At 34.3% G+C, this 25264-nt stretch overlaps 1 protein-coding gene and 1 long non-coding RNA gene across 2 annotated transcripts; one reads left to right on the plus strand and one right to left on the minus strand.

Moving 5' to 3' along the window:
- Positions 1-2629: 2629 nt before the first annotated feature.
- On the minus strand, positions 2630-5850 carry LOC107870800. The gene is made up of 2 exons (XR_001674441.2): positions 3417-5850; positions 2630-3096 (listed from the first exon to the last, which is right to left on the minus strand). It is a non-coding gene; the product is annotated as an uncharacterized LOC107870800 (long non-coding RNA).
- Positions 5851-15763: 9913 nt separating this feature from the next.
- On the plus strand, positions 15764-24404 carry LOC107871870 (putative late blight resistance protein homolog R1B-23). The gene is given in 8 exon segments (XM_047412171.1): positions 15764-16269; positions 16900-17071; positions 18427-18564; positions 19248-19361; positions 22153-23128; positions 23131-24054; positions 24057-24217; positions 24219-24404. Coding segments are annotated over 8 exon segments (3120 nt in total). The 3' UTR covers positions 24348-24404.
- Positions 24405-25264: the final 860 nt, after the last annotated feature.

Raw genomic sequence — 25264 nt, forward strand, 5'->3', positions numbered from 1 at the left:
CTAAAATCATGGCTTCAAAATTGCTTTCCAGTAGTTTGGTCGATGGAATTAGGTTTAGGCTTCAAAATCCCTTTTTTGTTTAATAGACTGGGGTGGTTTTAATGGTTTGGGTTGGATTTGACTAGGATAGGTTTAGTTGGATCCTAATTTGGTTTAAAATTTTAACTAATTTAATTTACAATCAATAGAAAGTTGTCACGTATTTAATAAAATTTTTAATCATGATTTAAAGAAAAGTCTGTTAATTGTAAGGGTATATTTGAGCCATAAAAGTGGATGGAGGGGTACTTTCAACCCAATAGATAAACGAAGGGAATTTTTGAGCCGATTCTAATATTTAAAGGGTATTTTTGACTTTTTCTTTTGTTTATAAATAACCTACCAGTGTTGCACGTTGAAAGAGAAGTATATTTATTCATTGAATAAAATTTAACCAACAGAACTGAGAGAGAGTTATATTTATTTGTATGTCGGATTTGACGGGTCAGATTAGAGTGTGTTTTATTTTTTAAAAATGAGTCATTTAGCATTGGTTTGAGTTATTCAATTAAAAGAAGGGTACATGTGGAAATTTTTTTAACAATAAAGGTAAATTTGACTTCAAATTATGATAAATAGTATATTTAGCCTATTTTTTAAAGTATAGAGATAAATTTAACCCCAAAGTATGACAGTGAAGTTAAATTTGATTTCAAAATATGATAAAGAATATATATAGCTAATTTTATAAAATAAAGGGGTAAAATTGATCATTTTCTCTAAATCAAAATAGTGCCAGCGGTAGGTTATCTTTATTGATATCGTACGACTCGCAATGTGAAAACCAGTTTTGCCAGACCGACTAGCGGTAAGTAAACTTCATAATTGCAAACTTCTAAATTTGACATGAGAGCTAGCATTCTGGTTATGAATTCATCAAATACAATAATATTAATCTAAATTTATAATTATATTAAAATTTCACTGATTACGTAGAAATTATCATTTTTAAACTCAATAATTTAAAATAATAAAATTCCACACCCGAAATCATCAAATTCGGACTACGCCGTTACTTTCTAAGCATCTATCACATTCTACTTTAGAATTTCTCCAAAAATCTGTCTATGGGAGGCTATAAAAGATAATATACATACTAAAATAATATAATTAAACCTTATACTTTTACATAAAAAAATCTATAAAGTCGATCGACATTCGTCTACAACCTGCAAACCACCACAAACTAATACGATAATAAAAATATCAAAACAATATAATTAAACCTAATCTGTACCTAAATAAATTCCTCAAAGCCGACTGTCATTTATCTACAACTTGTAAACTACAACAAAGCTGCAAATAGAGATATCAAAATAATACAATTAAATCTAACATTTACACAAAAAATTTCTCAAAGTTGACCGATATTCATCGACCGTCTATAAACTATAACAAATATACAATATAGAGATAAAAAAAATACAATTAAAACCTAACTTTTATATAAAAAAAAATCTCAAAGTTGATAGACATTCATCAACGACCCGTTAACTACCACAAAACAATATAATTTAGCAAAGCTGAGTAACATCATACCGAGGAATCTGAAATTTTAATACTTTTGTTTTTTATATAGAAATAGAGGATTTATAAATAGAAAAAAACTATTAATTAATATTTTAATAGAATTTTTTATATATCCATATTTTTTTATACTGTTTTCCCGTAAAACTATAGTGCAAATTAAGGAGCCGACTCTTTTTTCTTTTGTGTGTGTGGGGAAAAATATTTTTTTCTTCCCATTTAGTTTAGCCGAGAAATAGTTACCAATTTTTTCTTTCTTTAGAAAACCTTTTTTTTTTTTTAAAAAAAAACAGTTGAGACATACTCTAATTATGGTATACAATGCAAAAAAGGTAATTAAAAAAAATCCATACGTGTAGAGAGAAAATTTAGAAGTCTTACCATAATACTTAGGATTTATTAATTTTTAAATTATATTTTTCTCTTGTCATATATTTTAGGAACTCTTACCATTTGTTTTAGGATTTCTTAATTTTTAAATTATATGTTTTCTTATCATATATTTTAGGACTCCTTAATTATTTAATTCTCCTAATACTTCTTATCATATATTTTTAGGACTTCTAAAATTTTTATCAATATTATAAAAATAATAATATAATAATTAGAGAAAAATGGTGAAAAAATGATTGTGTCTAAAGCGGGGTTTTTCAATGAAGGGCAAAAAATTCGATTCACTTTTCTAAGGCCCTTCACACTTTTAATATAATATATAGATATAGATACACTCAAAAAAACCTATTATTTGGCCATTTAACACATTTCAATTTTTTTTTAAATTCATCCTTAAATAAATTATTTTCCTAAAAGGGCAACCCGGTCCACTAAAGCTCCCGCTAAGTACAGGGTTGAAAAAAGGACCCACCACAAGGATGTATTATATTGTACGCAGTCTTACCTTGCATTTATGTCAGAGGCTATGTCTAAGGCTTGAACCCGTGACCTCCTGATCACATGATCACAACTTTACCAGTTACTCCAAGGGTCTGCTTCTATTTATTTCCATATTTCTCTTTAATCAATGCATAAGAAAAATATGAAAACAATTTGTCGACACCATTAGTCGAAGGACAATTTACAAAGAATTTAAAATCAATATTCAATATCTTTACAGAAAACATTTTACTAACATGTAGTGCTGATATTTAACTCCAATCTTAGTGAAATATGCAAGATAGGACGTGATGGACTATACACAACTTATTAGTTTTCATTTACACTCACTATCACTGAGATAAAGTGAGCATATATAAATTGATAAAACTCAATGCAACGACTTTCAGGTATTCTGCTAATCAAGTTTCGACATACAAGGCAGGTATTCTGCTAGAGTATAAAATCGATCAGGCTTTCAGCTTGGCTTTTTGGCATACAAAGTTGTTTCAAGAACTGTCCGTTGTTAAGCAGCTTAAAACTTGAAGTGAAAGCCACCTGTCATGCCATCTATAATTTTGTTTTCTTAGTAAAAAGATTCAATTGTTTTCCACATACTGCAAGCTGGTCACATAACCTTGGCTTCTAAAGTAACAACTGCATAATAATAAATGATCATCAATTACAACAATAACCATCCAATCACTATACAAAAAAAGTAACCTATTATTTTCATACTTTTTCCACAGGGTGTGCTATGTTACATGTTTTACCTATTTTTTTGCACAATAACACCGACATGTCTAGTGTAATACCACAATGAAGTACGAGGAGGACAGAATATATGCACAAGTTACACTATCTTTGTAGGATAGGGAGGTTGTTTTCTATAAATCCTCAGCTCAAAAGGAATGCAGTCAAAGCAGAATTTGAAGAAAAATAACAACACCAAAATAACAAGATAAACAAATCTTCACCTGAAGTTTTTAGGAAAGATGCATCAAGTCATCCCTCAGTGATCGCCCGAGGAACAATTAACTTGAATGGCATTTTTGTAGAAAGAATATCCAGAGAAAGATCATCGATACTCTTGGCCATCCTAAAAAAACCCTTCACCATTTGATTGGAACTTATAAGACTCTCTTCTGTGTCCTCTTTTAAAAGTTTAAGAATAAGTGGTTGCAGAAACTTTTCAATCTTCATCTAGAGTTTCAATGCAAAAACTTAACTAAACAGACCCTTAAGTGTCAGATCAGTATAATCTGGGGCAAAAGAGATAATGCATAACAGACCCTTAAGGCTCAGATCAGTATAATCAGGGGCAAAGGAGATAATGCATCTACCTTGGCTACTGACCTCAACTGCATTATAGCCCAGTCAACTCATTATATTTACCGACCTTAGAACAGAAAAAGAGAATGAAACATGGTGTAGCTGTCAAACGACAAAGTTATAAATCTTCAACAAAAATAAAAAGGAACAGACTGAATGAATATGCACTGGGAAGAGAACAACAAGACCTGACTCATTCTCGATAAAGCTCTCTTACAAGAAGTGAACCAAAGTTATTTATCCAATAAGAATTTAGTAGAGAACATGTTTAGACACCACAAAATGTCTAGCTTAGGAAATGGTTTCCAAAGTAAAGATAATCACGATGGTAAAATATTATAGACAATCGAGTAAATTAGCTAAAGAGTAGTCATAACAAGATACAACAACAATTGAACTATAAAAACCAAAATTAATAACCAAACTCCAAGAACAAAAAACTAAAAGAGAAATATAACTCATAGAACATCACAACTTGGTGCCTTATTTTCTTCAATTCCCTTCAAAGCATCTGCAATCTCTTCTCTAGTGATAGGCTTTATTAAGTCTAGTTGTTCAGGTCTAGTCAATACATGTCCCCTATTCATGACATTAGAATCATAATATTTCAATTTATACTCCTACCTATTCTAGATAAACCAAGAAAGACATAAAGAGTTTCACCTAAGCCACATATTGATCATGAATAAATCACTTAGGTTTGAGTCCATAAATAGTGATCATTACCCTTTGAAACAGAGTTTGCTGTTCTCAAGAAATAGAAAAGATAGATTAAAGTTCCGCAAGAGAATTCATGGTTTGAACACACATAATTTTGGTATGCATACAACTTTAGAAAACTCAATTTCATGTTCTCATTATGCGCGCAAAGCAAAGATTTTCATATTGTGTCTAATTACTATCTTCATTTTCCACACCAGTTGACGCCCCTATAAAAATGAACTGAAAGGCATTCGTCAGTACCCTAGGAGGGCTAGATGTGATGGATGCCTGTGACACGAGGAAAACATTAAGAGCTGCTCGATTTGAATAGCCTCTCCCCAGGTCTTTAGCAAGCTGATAATTTTGTCAAGGGAAAATTCAATTTGTTATATGCAAGCATCCAATACAAATTGGATATGACAAGAACAAAGTAAAACTTCAGCAACAAAACAACAAATTCTTTAAACTCTTTACCTTTTCCTTTTGTTAGACATAGCCAAACTTCAACAGCAAAACATCAAAACGCTGTAACAAGTGTCATTTGTGTAGGAAGAATATGTCATTCTAGGACTAAGCCAATCAAAAATTCTCTCAAGTGGTATGCCATTTTCTAAGAGAGATACATCATCAATTAAACAACTTTAAAAATCACAAATAAGTATAACAAAAAATAATACTCTCGCAGATTAACTTCTTTCGAATAACCATCCATGAAATGCAAATGTAATCCTAAAAATACATACAATTCTTTTATTTTTTCAGGAAGTCTAAAGTTCTTTTTTTTATCAATATGTGTCTCCCACAATGCTATCTAGGAAGAAATTAAACCAAATAAAATGACTATCTCGAGGTTTTTTACGTTATTTATTTATTCTATCTGAAAATACCCAATTTAAAATTGTAGGTCAAAATCTAAAAACCCAAAAAGCTCAAACACATGTTCAATCTATAGAACTTAAATAGATTATAAAAATAATTTTGAACTATGTGGCTACCTACTTACTTGAAAATAGCCGGCCAGAATCCACTTTGACAATTCTCAAAAAATATGGCTCTTCTTCTTTTAGAAAATTTCAAATAAGCAATTTAATTCACATATCAAATTAGCTCTTCTTCTTCCATTAAAAATGAAAAAACTGTACCCAATTCAACAGCAATAAACCCAAAAAAAGGTAAAAATAAATAACTTTTTCTTGCTTTTTTTTGTTTGATTTTTGACATAGGGGATAAAGGAAAAGAGGGAGAGAGATATGCGGCTCAATAGAGGTGTATATATTTATGACAAGTAGTTAGCATGATAATAAGATGAAGACACATAGTGTTAAAATTTTTGAAATGTAGCCAACATGTCGAAATCACCCTTTCTATTTGATAGAAAAGAAATAAAGAAACATGTTTCCCTTTTATGTGCTAATTTAATAATTTATTCTATTTCATTTAGATTTAACCTTTTTAAAAATTTCTGTATACGTTTGATTCATATGACTTTAACTTTGTTAAATTACTAGATGGTATTGGCCTGTGCAAGCATGAGCCCAATATTTCTATGTTACATCATGTTTTCAAATGATTTTTCAAAAATTGAAGTCACTAAACTAAGTAGGGACTACAATTTCTCTTTTCACGTGATAAGGTTGGTTTAAGAAGCAAAAAATTGATTTTATACAAGATGTGTAACAAAACATTAACATACCAAATTTTCACATTTCAAGAAGTAATAGAGGATTACACCAACATCCTCCGAGCTAATCAACTTAGCACACAATTAAAAAACTTTTTCTTTACCTAATGGGACCAGTCATTCATAAAGAATGAAATCTCAAATATAAAGGTCTACATACTTCAACTAAAAATGATTAAACATGTAAATAAGATACAAACTCTGAAAAAATGTAATAGCTTAAATTAACCAATTTTACACATAATCCATTTGTAGTTGCTGCCCTACTATTATAGCCCCTCTGCTTATTTGAATTTCCTTCCCAAAAAAGAGGCTGAATTGAGTTTTCCTCCCAAAAAAGGATGGAGTGGAAGAAGTTCCAATTATACAATAGTGACACTATAACAATTGAGCTTACGTTTCAAATTCAAGCATATTAACTAAATTGATAATATAGAAGTTAGAAGCTAACGACCCTGTAACACCCCAACTTAGGATAAGGAGTCTCATATCAGTAAAATACAGGAGGGATGCTGGGCATGTAAGCAAGAAAACCTTACTTCTTAGAGACACATTTTAAAGCTATGCGGGGCTGGGCCTAGAGCGAACAATATCACTAGTGGGTTGGGCCATTACAGGGGTCTCTTGGGCCTTGATGGTTCAGGATGCCCATCGCGGCCAGGGCCCCTGCTTGGGTCGTGACAATAATGGTATTAGAGTCGCTCCTGTGTCAGCCCTGTCGATGTGGACTGGAGTTCAAACTGAGTTTAGGAAAATTTCGGTAAGGTGGAGAGTCCATAAGGGAGATGCATGTAATACCCCAACTTAGGATAATAATTTTCACATCGGCAAAATACAGGAGGGATATGGGTATATAAGTAAGCAAACCTTATTCCCTAGGGACGTATTTTAAAGTCGTGCGAGTTTAGACCTAGAGAGGACAATAACATTAGTGGGTTAGGCCGTTACAAGGGTCTCTCGGGCCTTGATGGTTGGGGATGTCCGTCGTGGACAGGGCCTCGGCTCGAGTTGTGACAAGAAAATAAGTAAGCAAACCATACTCCCTAGAGACTATTTTAAAGCCGTGCGGGTCTAGACCCAGAGCGGACAATACCACTAGTAGGTTGGTATAGACTGAGAGTAGACAATATCACTAGTGGGGTGGGCTGTTATAGGGGTATCTTGGGCCTTGATAGTTTGGGATGTCCGTCGCAGTCAGGGCTTCAGCTTGGGTCCTAACAAGAATAGTATTAGAGCCGTTCCTATGTCAGCCCTATCAATGTGGGCCAAAGGGTCAGGTTCATACTGCAAATCCCATTTGGTGGGGCAAACCTCAACAAAGATGCTGAGTCCATAAGGAGGGTGTATGTAACACCCCAACATAGGATAAAGAGTCCCACATCGGCAAAACACAGGAGGGATGCTGGGTATATAAGTAATTAAGCCTTACTCCCTAGAGACACATTTTAAAGTTATGCGGGTCTAGACTCATAACAGATAATATCACTAGTAGATTGAACCATTACATGGGTCTCTCGGGCCTTGATGATTTGGGATGCCCGTCACAGCCATGGCTCCAGCTTGGGTCATGACAGACACACACAAAGTATATTTAAAAAAATAACTCAACTTTTCCATTCAATAGCATAAACCTAGCCAAAAAAACATCCTTCCAACGTCCATCAACCCTCAGAAATAAGATTTAACATTCAGAATCCATTAAAACCCTTCCCAGAAACCACAAACCAAATTTGTTAGTCCCCCTTTACATAACAAAAAACTAACACCCAACAGAGTAATTTCAAAAATCAAGACAAAAGCATTATCAGAAAATCCATAATAAGCAAAATCAAGATATGCAATAACGACATCGATAGAATTAAGAGCCATAGTCACTCCCATTAAAGTCTTAGGATAACAACTTCCTTCTCTCAATTCAATCACATCTTTTTCTCTTACAAAAACCATCAATCACTATCAAATTATTATTATGCTTCTTTGTAGGGAAAACTGCTCCTTCAAATTCTGAGCTTTACATCAATTTACAATCATATCAATTTTAGAAGTAGTAACTGAAGTTTGAGAGATAACGAAAGATGTTGCCATCATAATTAGTCACAAACCTGAAAATAACCAACAAACCAACATAGTTAAAAGATAAACTCACATGAATCAAAAATGTTATTATAAATCTTTGCAAAAAAATAAATTTATAAGAAGACCAAAATGTTATTATGCAATTGCATAATATTCAAAAGAAAAGAGTTTCATGATCCGTAGGTCATATGGAGATAATTTTATCGTTACTCCATGCTCTCCTTATTCAAAAACACTGATAAAAAGAAAATGATATCAATTATAACTTAATCATCACTTCGAAGTAAAACTTTATTCAACTAATCCAAACCCAATACTTGAAATCGATCCGATGATTCCTTCTTGAATAAATTATCAAACATATAGTGAACATGACAAAGAAAACAAATTTTTTTGATAAAAAAGTCTGAAATTTCTAATTCGATAATTATGGCAATTTTAAATTAACTGTATACACACAACTATAGATATCAGTTATCAAGCACCTTAAGGTCATTGTTAGGGCATGTGGAGTTTTGATGATAGATATATGAATGAAATATGTCGTGAAAGCTGGTCCATTTAAGTGAACTAAGCTAAGCTATAGACAAGTTATTGATAAGATGACTCTGCGTACAAATAGAAGTGGATAACACTTATCACATCAGAAGTTGAGTTGAACAAGAAGTCTATCACATCAGAAGTGCAGTGAAACAACAAGTCTTGTAGAAGTTGAGTTGAACAAGAAGTCTTGCAAAGATAAAAAGAAGAGTCCTATTCAAAGAAGAAGAAAAAGAGATGGTAGCAAAGGAGGAGGGAAACTACCTAAGAGTTTTTGTAAAGATAAAAGTATACATTAACTAAAGAACTCCAGGAAGTTTTGGCTTAAATAATAGTGATGTCGTTCAAAGCAGTCACTCATGCACTGATAAGATAATTAATAATCAGCAAAGCAGTTCACTTACTCGAAGAAGAACCTTGTTCCTTACTTATCAAGTCTTAGACTGTTTGTAGTAGGAAGGTTCTTTGAGTTGTATTGAGTCATTGTTCTAGTCTCAGTGATCTATAAAATGAGTTAAGAGTTGTGTCTTCAATTTAGGGAACTCAAAGAGTTGGGAACACTTATCTTGGGAAGATTTATGTTTTTGTAGTTATGGGAGTTAGAAGTTTTAATTCCTAATTTACAAGAAGTCTTGTAATTTTGTTGATTGTTGAGGCTCAAGAGTTATAGTGAAGTTGGGGTTAAATCCTGTAGAGGTACAAGTTGTGTTTTTTTAAACCTTTTTTGAGCTGGGTGTTTTCTACGTTAAAACACTATGTTCAGTTTTTACTTCTGTGAACCATGTTTACTTGTTCCACAAATAGGCAATTAGTAGAGTTTAATATTAAAAATAGTAGGGCTCATACTCTAACCAGTGGTATCAGAGTGGGGTTGTCTTAAATAATGCTAGCACCTAAGAAAAGATCAACATGATGAATTCCGCACCTCCTACTAGTCACAGTGAAGGCCAGTCAACTACTAGACCTTCATTTTTTGATGGCTCTCACTTTATCTGGTGAAAAACAAGGATAGAGATGTTTATCCAAGGTGAAGACTAAGAATTATGAGATAGAATTACTGATGGTCCCACTATTCCAATAAAGTTGGTTGATGGTGAACAAGTCAAGAAAGTAAGGAGTGAATTTACTCCTGATGACTTGTTGGCTTTGAAGAAAAATGCAAAGGCTAAGAACATCTTGGTTTGTGGATTAGAACCAGTTGAATACAACAGGGTATCAACCTGCACTACTGCTAAGCAAATTTGGGATGTACTGGTAAATTCTCATGAAGGTACCTCTCAAGTAAGAAAATTTAGAATCTCTCTCATTTTTACTGAGTATAAGGCATTCAAAATAAAGGAAAATGAAACCCTACAAGAGATAATGACAAGGCTTACTACCTCAACAAATGAGCTGACTTCCTCAGGAAAAGTCATCTCTGACGAGGAACAAGTTGAAAAAGTACTGAGGGTGTTACCTAATCAAAATAAAATGTTAAGGTAACTGCAGTCAGAAGACAAATAAGGATCTTACAGGTATGAACCTGAATGAACTAGTAGGGAACTTAAGGACTTATGAAATGGAAGTAGATGGAATCAAAGAACAAGCAGCTCCTGAGAAAATCTTGGCATTGAAAACCTCTGATAGTGATGAGGAATTTGAACTTGATAAGGAGCAAGTTGCCTTTATAACTAAAAATTTCAGCAAATTCTTTAAGAAGAAGAAGGGAACAGGTACTAATAAATGTTCCAAAGACAATCCAAATATGTAACGCCCCGATTTTCTAAATCAGAACACTACACAGTGCTCGTAATCTCGAGGGACCACAAGCTAATCCATGACTGATATCTGTACCTGTACACTGCATAATATATAACATAGATGCGGAAATAAAGGCTGTAAGTTCATAAGGTTCAAATCTCATAAAAATGTAACATCTAGAGGGATATGAAATACCTTAAACATACTGAAATAACTATTTGAAAACATAGTAGTCTAGAAAGCCTCTACTATCTGAATAAGGAGTTGAATGAGACATGTCCCCAACTAACTCCAATAACAAAATAAAGATGAGTACTGAAATGACAAGCCAAAATATGTCCTTGCATGATGAGGACTCACCACTGACACAGAAAGTTGGAACTGGTCAACTAATGCTACTCCGAAGCTCGTACTTTTAAACCTATGGTGTAACATAAGAAAAAGCACCATAACACAAATGCATCAGTACGACTGAATGTACTAAGTATACGAGTGAGGTAGGCTATATGAAAAGGGTTTATATGCATGAACTATACTAACTGACTAATATGAATGTAAGAATACATACATGATTACGATATTGAAATTGTCATAACATGATACTAATAACTAACAACATAAGTGACTGTAACTGAGTGTCTGATGCTGGTGGAACTAGCTGAGTTTCGTACTGTAATTGAGTTGACTGTATCTGACAGTCCTGATATTCTGATGAACTATCTAAGTTCTTTTACTGAGACTGATACTGAAATTGTAACTGTGGGGGAATTCATCTAACTGACATGCCTGAAATGTGCTTCAATAGCTAAATCGGGGTCTAATCTGTACCCTTATTGGAAGGGTGCCAATACTGTACCACGGGTAAAGACAAGCTGTGAGTGGCCCCCAAATCTGGCAGTGTCCCCATAAGAGGACGGCGGGTATCTGACTCATTAACTCTAAAGTTAGTAGTGTTGATGTCTCACCCTATGCTGGCTACATAGTTATGGAATGCAAAGATTGCTTTTAGGAATCTCACCCTCAATTTGGCAGTGTGGATTCCCATCCTTGGGTTCGCTCGGTGCTGAATCCTACTCCCATCTGAATAGACACTGAACATGAATATTGAGCTGAGTTACTGAGTTCTGTTGACTGATGGAATACTACTTACGATTGACTGAGTTCATGAGATTTCTGAGAATACTAAGTTACTGCATTTTTCTTAGGACACATGACTAACTGAGTTCTATGAAACATGGCTTGACTATGGATATCATTAAAACATGACATGGCTCTAGGCAAACAGCTATATTTTTCCTAGACTTGATGGAAGGAAACTGATACACATGACTGACTTGTTCATAGGAATAGAGTCCACAATTTGCAATATCATAAGTAGGGGATTCAATACTACACATGGTTCTTAATATTTCATATGTGGGAGGTGATACATTCAACATGGAAGTACTTTCTTAACTCCAACATCATGTTCACTACATATCACAATCACAATACATATCAATAACATGGAATTCATGTAGAATCATAAATCATAGAGAATGGACTTGTTACTTGGTACTCTAAAGTCATGAAAACATGATTATTATTATTCTACGCATTTCATCGAACATCTTGCATGCACAATTTAGGCATAGGTGAAACCATAAGATTTTACATCATGAACAACCAAGTTTTACATATTTTCAACTCACATGGTGTCATAGATTCATAATAACACATAAATTCAAAATTTGGAATCATTCAATATCAATAACTTGATTATCAACATCCAACAATATAGATACATAAACAACTAATTTCATAGATTTCAACTTACATACTAACATAGCTTCATGAAAATACATAAAGATCCCAACTTGAAACCATACAACAACCATCAACATAAACATAATCATACCACAATAAAGTATTCACAATACATGATTTAAAACTTGATTCTTGAGCTCCATGAATGAAAGGAATCCATGAATGAACACTATGTATACCTTAGATGGAAGATTCTTGATGATTAACGATGACATCCTTTAAACTTGGGTCTTCAAATTTAAACCCTTTCTCTTGTTATTGAGAGAAAATAATGGAAAGGGATATATTTTGGTTTAAATGAGCCTTAATCCCATATTTGTGTATATATATAGGGTGGGTCAAAAGACTAAAATACCCTTAAGGAAAGGGAGAAAGATGCAGCTGTCCCTCTATTGATAGTTTTGATATGCTGAAGTAAATTGATCATAAATTTTTACTCCGATATTGGATTTGGATGAAAATAATTTCATTGGAAAGAAGAATCAAAGATATTTCCATTGATATATAGCATCCCTCACAGTTCATTATATACAGGTAGTTATGATCCTTTGAAGTTGACCCTGAAATTTTGGTCTAAAATTCGCCAGGAATGCGGCCACATTTCAAACCAGTGAGTTAAGCCACTGATTTGTGCCCAAAATGCACCTCGAATGTGCCCACAACATAATAGTGACTTTCGTCATTGCAACGCAACTTGAAAATCCAAAAACGGAGGTCGGAAAGGTCGTTAAATAAATCCCCGAAGTTCGGAGGCTTGAAATATGACTAAGTGTTGAACACTTAGCAAAAATTCTTCCAAGTGTTGGATTTTCTTATCAAGCCTTAAGGAGATGAGTTAGACTTAAAATTTTATGGGGTATTACAAAATGGCTACTATAAGTGTGGCGAAACTGATCATCAGATCAAAGACTATCTAGTCTGGGAAATAGAATAGAAGAAAAAAAGGGTTGAAAAGAAACTGAAGGCAAAAAAGAAGGAGGAACATGCAATGATAGCAGCTTACGGATTGATTCAGATGAAGATGAAGTTGATGAAACTGCATTCATGACTCTTGGAGATTCAAACTTAGAGGAAGAAGATGATGGTTCTGAGGTAAGTATACTTGAACTCAAAGAAAAACTACAATTGTTTTCAAAATCAAAACTTATTTTCTTGATGAGTGCATTGATCGATGATTTTCAAGAGTTAACCTTTGAGAGGGATGAATTGTTCAACAGTCTTGCAAGCCTTAAATTTGATCTCATTGATTTAAAGGCTTGCATAGGTACAGTTGACAAGGAAAATTGCACTCTCAAAAAGTAGGTTGCAGAACTTGAGATTTCAAATAATGATCTTAAGTCTGAAATTCTCAAATTAACTCTCACTGAAAATGGGAAAAAGTCATGAGTAAAAAACAAGAAAATTCTAAACTTGAGCTAGTTAAATATAAACAAGAATACAATGATTTAACTAAAAAAATAAATAAGGTGAGTCAAAAGGTTTCTAAACAAAAACTTGATATTAAAAGGGAAAATAGGTGGACAAACTCCCCAAGAATTGTTCACAATTTGAGTAAAAGAAATTATAATGAAAAGGCAGGTTTGGGATTCCACAAAGGTGTTGATGATCCAAAAGATTTATGCTACATCTATGGAAACCTTGGACATCCCACTACTGAATGTCTTGTGGCTGCTAGAAGCAGATCAAATAGTCAAAATCTGGCTAACAAATTTTCTCAGACCAAAAAGAAAAAGACTAGTTCTGGTCAGAGAAACAGGTTGCACTACATGTTTCCTACATGGACTAGAAAAAACTTGATTCATATTTTCACTCATAAAATATGACCCAAGCTTGTCTGGGTTCCTAAGTCTAACCATTGATTTCTTTTGTAGGAGAAGATGAAAGGAAACAAAAAGCACTGGTACTTAGACAGTGCTTGCTCAAGGCATATGACTGGTGATAAGAAAAAGTTTCTTTCACTCTCTAAAATAGATGGAGGAGAAGTTTATTTTGGTGATGGAAAAAATAGAATCATTACTAGAGTTGGAAAAATTGGCTCATCTGAGTCAAAAGAATTAGAGGATGTCTAGCTTGTAGAAGGATTAAAGCATAACCTGCTGAGCATCTCCCAATTTTGTAACAAAGGTAATAAAATTGTTTTTACAGCTGTAGGAGTCAAATCCAAAAGGATGGACACCAAAGAGATTGTGCTCACTGCAAGAAGATATAGAAATGTATACAAAGTTGAAATCATGGCACTACCAGGACCTGAGTTGACTTGTCTAAGTGCCATAGAAAATGATCCCCTTCATTGGCATAGGAGACTTGGTCATGCAAGTCTAAAACAACTAAACATACTTTCCTCTAAAAACATGGTATTGGGATTACCCAAAACCAAGTTCAAGGAAGAAAAGTTATGTAGTGCATGTGTAAGGGGGAAGCAGGTAAGATCTTTTTTTAAGTCAAAGAACCTTGTTAGCACCACCAAGTACCTTGACCTGGTTCATATGGACTTGTGTGAACCCATGAGACTCCAAAGCAGAGGTGGAAAAAGGTATGTTTTTGTGATTGTTGATGATTATTCTAGGTTCACATGGACTTTGTTTCTAGCCTCTAAAGAAGTGCCTTTGATGTCTTTGAAATTTTCATTAAGAAAATTGAAAAAAAACTGGAAACTTTATTAGTTTCCATGAGGTCTGACCATGCTATAGAATTTAAAAATGTAAAGTTCTTGGAATTTTGTTCATCAAATGGTATATATCATAACTTCTCAGCTCCTAGAATAGCACAAAAAAATGGAGTGGTGGGGAGGAAAAATAAAACCTTAAAAGATATGGCTAAAATAATGATACTTGTAGTAAATGTTGAAAAAAACTTGTGGGCTGAGGCAATAAGTATTGCAGCATATATCATAAATAGATGCATGATTAGACCTATGTTAGAGAAGACTCCCAATGAATTACTAAAAGGAAGAAAGCCTAACATTTCTCACTTTAGAACCTTTGGTTGTAAATATTTCATACACAATAATGGAAAGGATAATTTGTGAAAATTTGATGCTTAAAGTGATGAGGGAATCTTCTTAGGTTATTCACTTCATAGTAAGGCTTATAGGGTTTTAAACAAAAAAACTAATTGTGTGGAAGAAAGCATGCATATGATCTTTTATGAATTCTGCATTAAGACTAACCTGCAGAAAGAAAGTGACTCTGAGGAATAGGTTACACAACCTGATTCATCTACTGGAGCTACCAAACATGGAGGCACTTTAACAGGGGGAACTAAAGGTAAAGGCACAATGACAGGGGGAACTGATCTACTAACTACCCCAGCTCAGAACATTAGCAGTGTTCCTAGTAGCTCTCTAGGCTTGATACCAAAATTATACAAGATCAAGGATCATACCATATTAAGAATATTCTTACTGATCTCACATCTGGGTTCACCATAAGGTCTGGATTGAGGAGTATGTGTGCCTTCAAGGTATTCCTGTCAGAGATTGAGCAAAAAAAGGTAACTGAAGTATTTCTTGATGCTAATTGGATCATAGCCATACAGGAAGAGTTGAATCAATTTGAGAGAAGCAAAATATGGCACTTAGTTCCTCTCCCAAAAGATAAATCAATAATTGGGACTAAGTGGGTTTACAAGAATAAAGTGGAAAAGCATGGAACAGTTACAAGAAATAAGGCAAGATTGGTGGTTCAAGGATATAACCAAGAAGAAGGAATTGACTTTGATGAGACTTTTGCTCCTGTGGCAATACTTAAAGCTATAAGATTACTTGTTGCCTTTGTAGCTTATATGGAGTTTATTCTCTATCAGATGGATGTGAAGAGTGTATTCCTGAATGGAATCCTCAAGAAGGAGGTGTATGTTAAGCAACCTCTAAGATTTGGGAGCAAGGAATTTCCTGATCATGCGTACAAGCTGGATAAAGCCTTATATGGGTTGAAACAAGCACCACGGACTTGGTATGAGAGATTATCAAAGTTTCTACTGGAGCATGGGCATACCAGAGCTAAAATTTATAATACCCTTTTCTTAAAAACTAATGGAAAGGATTTATTGGTTGGGCAGGTATATGTGGATGACATTATTTTTGGTTCAACTAACATAAATATGACTCATGAGTTTGCAAACTCTTGAGCTGTGAGTTTGAGATGAACATGATGGAAGAGCTGAATTACTTCTTGGGGTTGCAAATAAAAAAAATAGCATCTAGGACAATGATCCATCAATAGAAGTATGTCAAAGAACTTCTCAAGAGATTCTTCATGAAAGATTAAAAAGAGACCAGTACTCTCATTGCCACTGTCACATAGCTTGATTTAGATGAAATAGGTCCTGATATAGAGGAAAAGATGTATAGAGGTATGATAGGATTATTATTATACCTCACAGCAAGCAGGCCTGACATTGTATTTAATCTAGGGCTATGTGCTAGGTTTCAAGAAAACCTAAAGAATCATATCTAAAATTAGTGAAAAAGATCTTCAGATACTTGAAGGAAACCGGTGATTTTGGCTTATGGTATCCAAAGGTAGTAACTTTAATCAGGTAGATTACTCTGATGCTGATTATGTGGGATATTTGGTATATAGGAAAAGCACTAAAGGTATGGCTCACTTCCTTGGATCATGTTTGATTACCTGGTCTACTAAGAAGCAAAATTTAGTAGCCTTATCTACTGCTGAAGCTGAATATGTTGCTGTAGGTTCTTATTGTGCTCAATTGCTATGGATTAAGCAACAACTTATGGATTTTAGTATAGATGTTAGTTGTGTTCCCATCTTTTGAGATAATACAAGTGCTATTAACATGGCTAAAAATCCTGTTCAGCATAAAAGAACCAAGCATTGATATTAGACATCACTTTTTTAGAAATAATGTTGAAAAATGTCATATATCAAATATGTTTTGTTCAACTGAGGAATAAATTGCTGACATATTCACTAAGGCCTTGAGTAGATAACACTTTTAAAAGGAATATGCTAGCCTTGGGGATGATTAAAATTGTATAAATCTCCCTCAATGACTGATTAGAAAAGATTATACTTAATTAATTATTGATTAATTTAGTCTTACACATTTAGTTGTGTATCCTAATTCCAAAATTTTAGAGTAAATTAACTCAGCTATGTGTTGATTTTGTAGATAGGCTGAACCATTAAGGCAAATTTTGTCCATTGTTTTTCCACAATTTAGGTATGATTTTCACTTGTTCATGATAGCATAAGAGAGAATCAATTTGTTTACTTGGTCCCTTCCGTCACACTTAAACCGCCAAAAATCCAAAAGCCATCTCCTTTAAAAATCTGCCAGCCCTTTCCCATCAGTGTAGACCCCTTCATCATTATGTTTCTATCAAATCCATTCCTCACATAGTTTATCTTTAATCATTACGTTTCTATCAAATCCATTCCTCATATAGTTCATCTTCCCTAAATCCCTTTTAAATATGCATCTTTTTTCTTCTTTCTTATTCCTTCTGAACCTTCTCTAGGACAAATCAATAACTTTCTGTTTCCCTAGCCATGGATTCCTTATCATTTTTTTATCCTCCTCACCTGACTCTACCACAAACCCTTTTACCTAATTTTCTTCTACTGCCTCATCCCAACCCAACCATTCACTTCCTCCACCAACCCCACTTCATATTGTTGACCCTGATAATGAACTCATTGTAAATATCATCCCTCGAAGGTCAAGATCTTCTCTAAAATGAAAACCCTCTTCTATTGTCATTGATGTAGATGAAGCTTCTTTAGTTAAGCCTTCCTTTGTAGTCACTTCTCCTTGAATTCCACTTACTCGAGGAAATAAACAATGGCAAAATACTTCTTTGGAAGAAGCACTTTATGTGAATAAAAAGAAATAGGTTGCTCCTTCTGCTTCTCCACCTCCCAAAGCTCCCTCTCCTGATATTCTCCTTCGTTCCAAAAAAAAATTAAAGCACATCATTGCCAAAACCTTAAAATCCTTTTTCAATCCCTACCTCTACATTCCAACCTACTTTCAAAGCTTTCTCATCCTCAAAATCTACTGAGAGAGCCTCTACTGAGAAATCCTCCACTGTTAAACCCTTCTCTTCCACCAGAGGTTCTTCAAAATCCTCTTTCTGTCTGAAGAAACAAGTATCCAAACCTGTTCCTTTTGATTCATCTGACTCAGATTTTCATTTTCTTCCTAATACTCCTTCTACTCCCTCTACTCACCCTAATCCAGATCTTGACTATGATATTGCTTTTGATACTCCTGCTGCCAAGGTTTCTCAGTCAGCTCATGTTTTCCACTTTTAAGAATATACGTTGGCTAGGGGTAGAGTTGTCATTGATTTTGGCCTGATATAGATGTGTTGCTCACCAAACTGAGATCTCAAGGGTGGTTACACCTGTTTCTTCAAGGTAACCATCAAAGGAAGTTTGGGAAAGATGAAGTGTATGAACTTTATACACATGGAGTTGCTATCAGAGAGTTGTTCTCCATCACTATTCATGGTAAAACCATTAATCTTTGCCCTATTGATCTGAGTCAAATTTTACATGTTCCTACTAGGGGTTGGGGTCATTATGTGAAAGGTGCTTGGCCTCCTCTTGATAACCTCCCTTCAGCTCTTGATATTTCTAAAAAATTCTCTAGAAATCCTCTTCTTTTAACTTATTGAAGGATCCTTAAGAATGAGATATCTCCTCTCCACCAGTTCTATTTTGATGTAGTTCACAAGATGATCCTTCCTAGACAAAAAAGGAGAATAGTAGCCAATTTTCTTGATCTTACCCTGATGGAATTGCTAGACCCTCAAACTCCAATTGATCTTTCTATACTCATCATCAAGCACATGTAAAGGGTCTTAATCTAAGATGTAAATGGCCTTGATTTGCCCTATGAATTCTAGCTTGCCCATGTTTTTGAGGACTTTCATGCTCCTGTCAAAGTATGGTTACTGCAGACCACAAAGGATGTTATTGGCTTTGTGAACCATGCTATATTACTTGCTGCTATTAGGAGTCCTGATAACCCTATGAAAAGGATATGGAATGCTCTTGCTGCCAAGCAGAGTGAGGTGAAAGTGGCATAAATTACATTGGAAGCTACCCAGGCTGCTCATGAGGAGGAAAAACAAGCCCTTCAAGCTCAACTTGCCTCCCTCACAGCCATCTTGGAAAAGAAAAGAGCTAACAATGCTGATATCATTAGGAAGCTGACCTCCCTTATTCCTTCTTCCTCATCTACTTAAGCGCCTCTTAGTGTCTTAGGCATTTTTCCTTCTTGCTTTTGGTCCAAGCTATTTCTCTTTTGTTGCTTTTAATGGGCTGTGATCATTGTATTCTGAGATATCAATGAAATGGTTTTTTTTTGCTTTATGTGGTTCACTTCTGTATTATTAATGCATTGCTTGTTTTTTCTTTGCTCTAAAGTCTACATTGTTTTAGTGATAGCCCCAGTGGCCATGAATTATTTAACTTTTTTCACTTATTGGTCCAGCTTTTCGATGATGTCAAAAGGGGGAAGAACAGATTATACAGTGCTTATAACCCAATTGACTAACCTGCATTTCATTCTAATTCTTTTACTTAACTTCCTTAGTGAGTATGTCAAGTTTTTGTGGTGTTGTGTTGCTATATTTGTCATCATCAAAAAGGGGGAAGTTTTTAGGGCATATGGAGTTTTGATGATAGATATGTGAATGAAACATGTCGTGAAAGCTGGTCCATCCAAGTGAACTAAGCTAAGCTGCAGACAAGTTATTGATAAGATGACTCTACATACAAATAGAAGTGGATAACACTTATCACATCAGAAGTTGAGTTGGACAAGAAGTCTATCACATCAGAAGTGGAGTGAAACAACAAATTTTTCATAATTTGAGTTGAACAAGAAGTCTTGCAGAGATAAAAAGAAGAGTCCTAGTCAAAGGAGAAAAAAAGACGGTAGCAAAGGAGGAGAGAAACTACCTAAGACTCCTAGTGAAGATAAAAGTATACATCAACTAAAGGACTCCAGGAAGTGTTTTCTTAAATAGCAGTGATGTCGTTCAAAGCAGTCACTCATGCACTGATAAGATAATGAACAATCAGCAAAGCAGTTCACTTACTTGAAGAAGAACCTGGTTCCTTACTTAGCAAGTCTTAGACTGTTTGTAGTAGAAAGGTTCTTTGAGTTGTATTGAGTCATTGTTCTAGTCACAGTGATCTATAAACTAAGTTAGGATTTGTGTCTTTAAGTTAGGGAACTCGAAGACTTGGGAACACTTATCTTGGGAAGATTTGTGTTTTTTTAGTTATAGGAGTTAGAAGTTTTAATTCCTAATTTATAAGAAGTCTTGTATTTTTATGGATTGTTGAGGCTCAAGAGTTATAGTGAAGTTGGGGTTAAATCCTGTAGAGGTACAGGTCGTGTTTTTTTATACCTTTCTTGAGCTGGGTGTTTTCCATGTAAAAACACCGTGTTCAGTTTTTACTTTTGTGAACCACGTTTACTTACTTGTTCCACAGATAGGTAATCAGTAGAGTTTAATATTAAAAGTAGTAGGGCTCATACTCTAACAGTCACCAACTCAATCATAATATAACTTAATGACACTAAAATACCTGGAGGAAAACATGAGAATTGAGAGGCGTAAAGCTAAAGGACTCATATATTTTTATAATTTTACCAGAATGTAAAATGACTATAATGTCCAAATTTAACTTTTTTTGACTAATAGCAGACATGTTGAAACTATTTTTGTACCAAACTTCTAATATAGTAGAAATACATCTTATAATAGTAGGGAACAAAATTACAAATAAGAAAATATAAAATACATGTGAAAAACTCCCTACTCTGTCAACCCTACCCTTTTGTTTTCATTTTGAACAGCTCATCTTTGCGATTACATTTCATTTTTCTATTTTTTTTTATTTTTTATTTTATTTATCTACTTAAAAAATAAGTGTTATGTTTTTTAGAACTCCATGATAGCTTACATAGTTTATGTCGGTTAGAAGAACCTCCCAAAAGAAAAAGTAAAAAGTAAAACTTTTAGAAATAAGTGTTATGGCTCACAAAGGTTATCCTTATGCTTCATTACTCATGTTTATGATTTTACAGCTTTTTTTTATTCAAGCTCAAGGTGAGTCATCTACACTTAGCATGCATTATTTTAAAGTCTATGTGTACATTCAGTTATTGTTATTATTATGCATTCACAACCACATACTCAGGTTATTCCAGAAGTACTGATCCACATATATGTCTATGTGCTACATTGTCTCATAATGTAAGTACAAGTTGTAGCAAGCATATCATAATCAGACAGTTTGCAGTTTTCAGTTAGTAGGTGATGAGTTCTTTTGATTCAAGGACTCGAGTCAACTCTATTTCTAGTAAAATTTCATTTATCCAGTCTTATTGATTAAGGATAGTTGGGGGTCATGTCCCGGCTACCTATAGTTAGTATTAGTAGAGGCTTCACAGATAGTCAGTATAGTTGATGTATTAAATTTCAGTTTTTGTTTTGTATGACCGGAGTTGTAATCCTTTTTGATAGTTTTGGTTTTGAACATATTCAGCAAAAACATCTTTTTCGCTTATTTCTTTTAGATTAATGTATCTTATTTAGTTGCTTACGAGTTATACCAGTATAAGAGTAAGCTTGGGATCACTTATGGTCCTAAGCACTGTGTGACGTCTAGGGGTAGTCTTGGGGTGTTACAATTTTATTTAATACCTAAATTGCCATTTGTACTTAGAGCTCAAATTAAAAAAAGTATTAGCAGCAAAATAGAACTAAGATATGAGAAAATGTCTTAGAGTTTTGGTTATTATTCATCTATTTTCTAATGTGATTCATTTGATTATTATGTTAAAAGGAACCTTCTTTGGAGGATGATTAATTTGTCGGGTTTTATGAGGAAGCTATTACACTGATCAAGCAACTTGTTGAAGGACCGTCAGAATCACTGGACACTGTCCCAATAGTGGGTATGCCCGGACTTGGAAAAACTACATTGGCAAGGAAAATCTACAATGATCCTAATCTTACATATGAATTTTTCAGCATCCTTTGGATTTACATTGGTCAGGAATACAAAAGAAAGGATATTATTCTTAGGATTATCAAATTCTTCACAAAGCGCATAGAAGATTATCTCAATGAAGATGTGGACGCATTAGCTAAGGTTATAAATGGCTATATAAGTAAAGGTGGCAGGTGTCTCATTGTTTTGGATGATGTGTGGGAAGCAACAATCATTGATCATGTTAAGAAAGTTTTCCCATAAAACCAAAAGGTGCATCGAATCATGATGACCACACGAGAAAGAAATCTAGCTACTTATGCCAATCCAGATCCTCATGATCTAAAATTTTTAACTCCAAATGAAATTTTTAAATTGTTAGTAAAAAGAGTTTTTGGCAAGGAAAGTTGTCCTGATGAATTGGTAGGACTTGGAGAAAAAATTACAGGAAGCTGTGATGGAGTACCACTTGTAATATTGGTAATTGCAGGAGCATTAAGAGGTTATCCCTATAAAAATGATTGGCAAAGAGTTCAGAAAGATATGGCACAACATCTTATTAAGAAAAACCAAGAGAGCAGCTCGAAATTTGTAGAGATGAGTTATGATTGTTTGCCTCAAGAAGTGCAGATATGCTTTTTATATTCTGGTGTCTTTCCCTGAGGCTTTGATATCCTTTCTTGGAAATTAATTCATTTATGGATAGCGGAAGGGTTAATAAAGCCTTAACAGACATACACTCTTGAAGAGATCGCTAAGTTTTATTTGAATGATCTTGTCAACAAAAATTTAGTGATATTGATGCGAAATAAGTCTGATGGTCAAATAAAAAATGCCAGCTTCATGACATGCTGCATGAGTTCTGTAGAACAGAGGCTAATAACAAATGGCTTTTTTAGAAAATGCATCTAACATTTGATCAAGCTGTTCTTTCCATTCAAGACAAGGATACTTATCATCGATTGTGTATTAAAAACTCTATCATGAATAAGTTTCTTCTCGATAAACCTTTTGTAGAACATGTTAGGTCATTTTATTGTTTTTCCTCAGAACAAAAACAAATTGAATTATCTCCTAATGACATTAAACTCATCCATAAAGTATTTCCACTTATAAGGGTTTTGGACGTTGAACCCATTAAATTCCTTTTCTCCAGGGATTTTCACCAGTTATATCATTAGAGATATATCGCCATATCAGGTGACTTCAAGACCGTTCCTCCGACCTTTGGTAAATTTTGAAATTTACAAACTCTAATACTTAATACAAGTACCTCAGAGCCCACAATTGACGTAAAAGCAGATATATGGAACATGTTACAGCTGAGGCATCTGCACACTAATATACCTACAAAATTTCCATCACCTACAACCACAACAGGAAGAACTTCTTGTCTACAAACTATTTCTATGGTTTCACCAGAAAGTTACAAGGAAGATGTGCTTGCCAAGACGTGTAATCTAAGAAAATTGAGCATTTAAGGGCAAATGATGGCTTTTCTTGAATCCAGGGGTGGAATCAGCAATCTTGAAGAGCAGTAGTGCCTGGAACATTTGAAACTATTAAGCGATGTTCTTTATATGAACAAAACGGTTCACCTTCCTACAATATTTTTCAAACTCGTACGCACAGTGAAGAAGTTAACTCTGGCAAACATAAGGTTTTCTTGGAGCGATGCGAATAGATTGGCACAGTTAGAATCCCTAAAAGTCCTAAAGTTGAAATAAAATACATTCATAGGTGAGTCTTGGGAGCCGATATAGGAGGTTTTAGCATGCTTTAGGTGTTGTGGATTGAAAGGTCAGAATTAAAATCTTGGGAGGCATCAAGCCTTAACTTCCCAATACTTAGCCACCTAGTTCTTATCTCGTGTGATAAACGCAAGGCTGTGCCACTTGAGTTGGCTGATATACATAACTTTCCAAGAAATGAGACTGGATAATACAAGCAAAGCAGCAGTCCAATCTGCAAAAGAAATCAAAAGCAAGAAGCAGAAATTCATACTCACCATATTCCATCCTGAAACTGATTCCAAGGACACACAGTGAAGGTTGAAAGTTCAGTCGAATTCATTTCTTTTAATTGACATGATTAAATCTCAATTAAGTTTTTGTCTAATTAAATTATCTGATTTGATCTTCTAGTATAGCAATCTTGAATTTCTGAATTGTATTCTGTTCTTGATTATGCAAATGATTCAGATTACATTGAATGATTTATGGTACTGATTTTACTTCTTTCTAGAGGAGAGAATCAGGACATTGACCTTATTGTGGAGTGTTTTTTTGATTTTAATCTAGTGTTTGGTGCTCGTTTTGGAACCCAAAAATTTGGATTCACATCCCATAGTATCCATTCAGGAGAAGTGCTTCTTACCAAGAATTTTTTGAAATTTAAAACTTGAAATCAAAATCTTTAAATAAGAGAGAAGCATGTTAGAGTCCCACATCGGTAGGTTAAAGGGTCCTTGATCTCCTTATATGGCTTTGGGAAATCCTCCCTTTATGAGTTAGCTTTTGAGGTTGAGTTAGGTCCAAGATCCATTTCTTTATCATGTTACCAGGGCCAGGCCAACCCAGTTCATTGTTTCTGATGTTGGACCCCCTTCTTATATTGTCCATGCTCCAGATGTCCAGCCCTGGGCATGTGGGGGTGTTGGAGTCCCACATTGGTGTGGGTCATTTGGTCTCCTTATATAGTCTTGGATAATTTGGAGTCCCACATTGGTGGGTCCTTGATCTCCTCATATGATTTTGGGCAATCCTCCCCGAGGTTGAGTTAGGTCCAATGTCTATTTCTTTATCAAAGCATCTCGTTGTGTAACTGTTTGCGCATTTATTCTATTTTTGTTGTATTTGCTTTGTTTCATTTTCATGGAAGTCATGTTGCTTTCACGTGTTATTCTGACAAATAAATTGTTCGCTTTATTTTCCACTTGGAAGCTTTATGAATTCTACTCTATATT

This window comes from Capsicum annuum, chromosome 5 (genome assembly GCF_002878395.1).
Source record: "Capsicum annuum cultivar UCD-10X-F1 chromosome 5, UCD10Xv1.1, whole genome shotgun sequence".
Classification (NCBI taxonomy): Eukaryota; Viridiplantae; Streptophyta; class Magnoliopsida; order Solanales; family Solanaceae; genus Capsicum; species Capsicum annuum.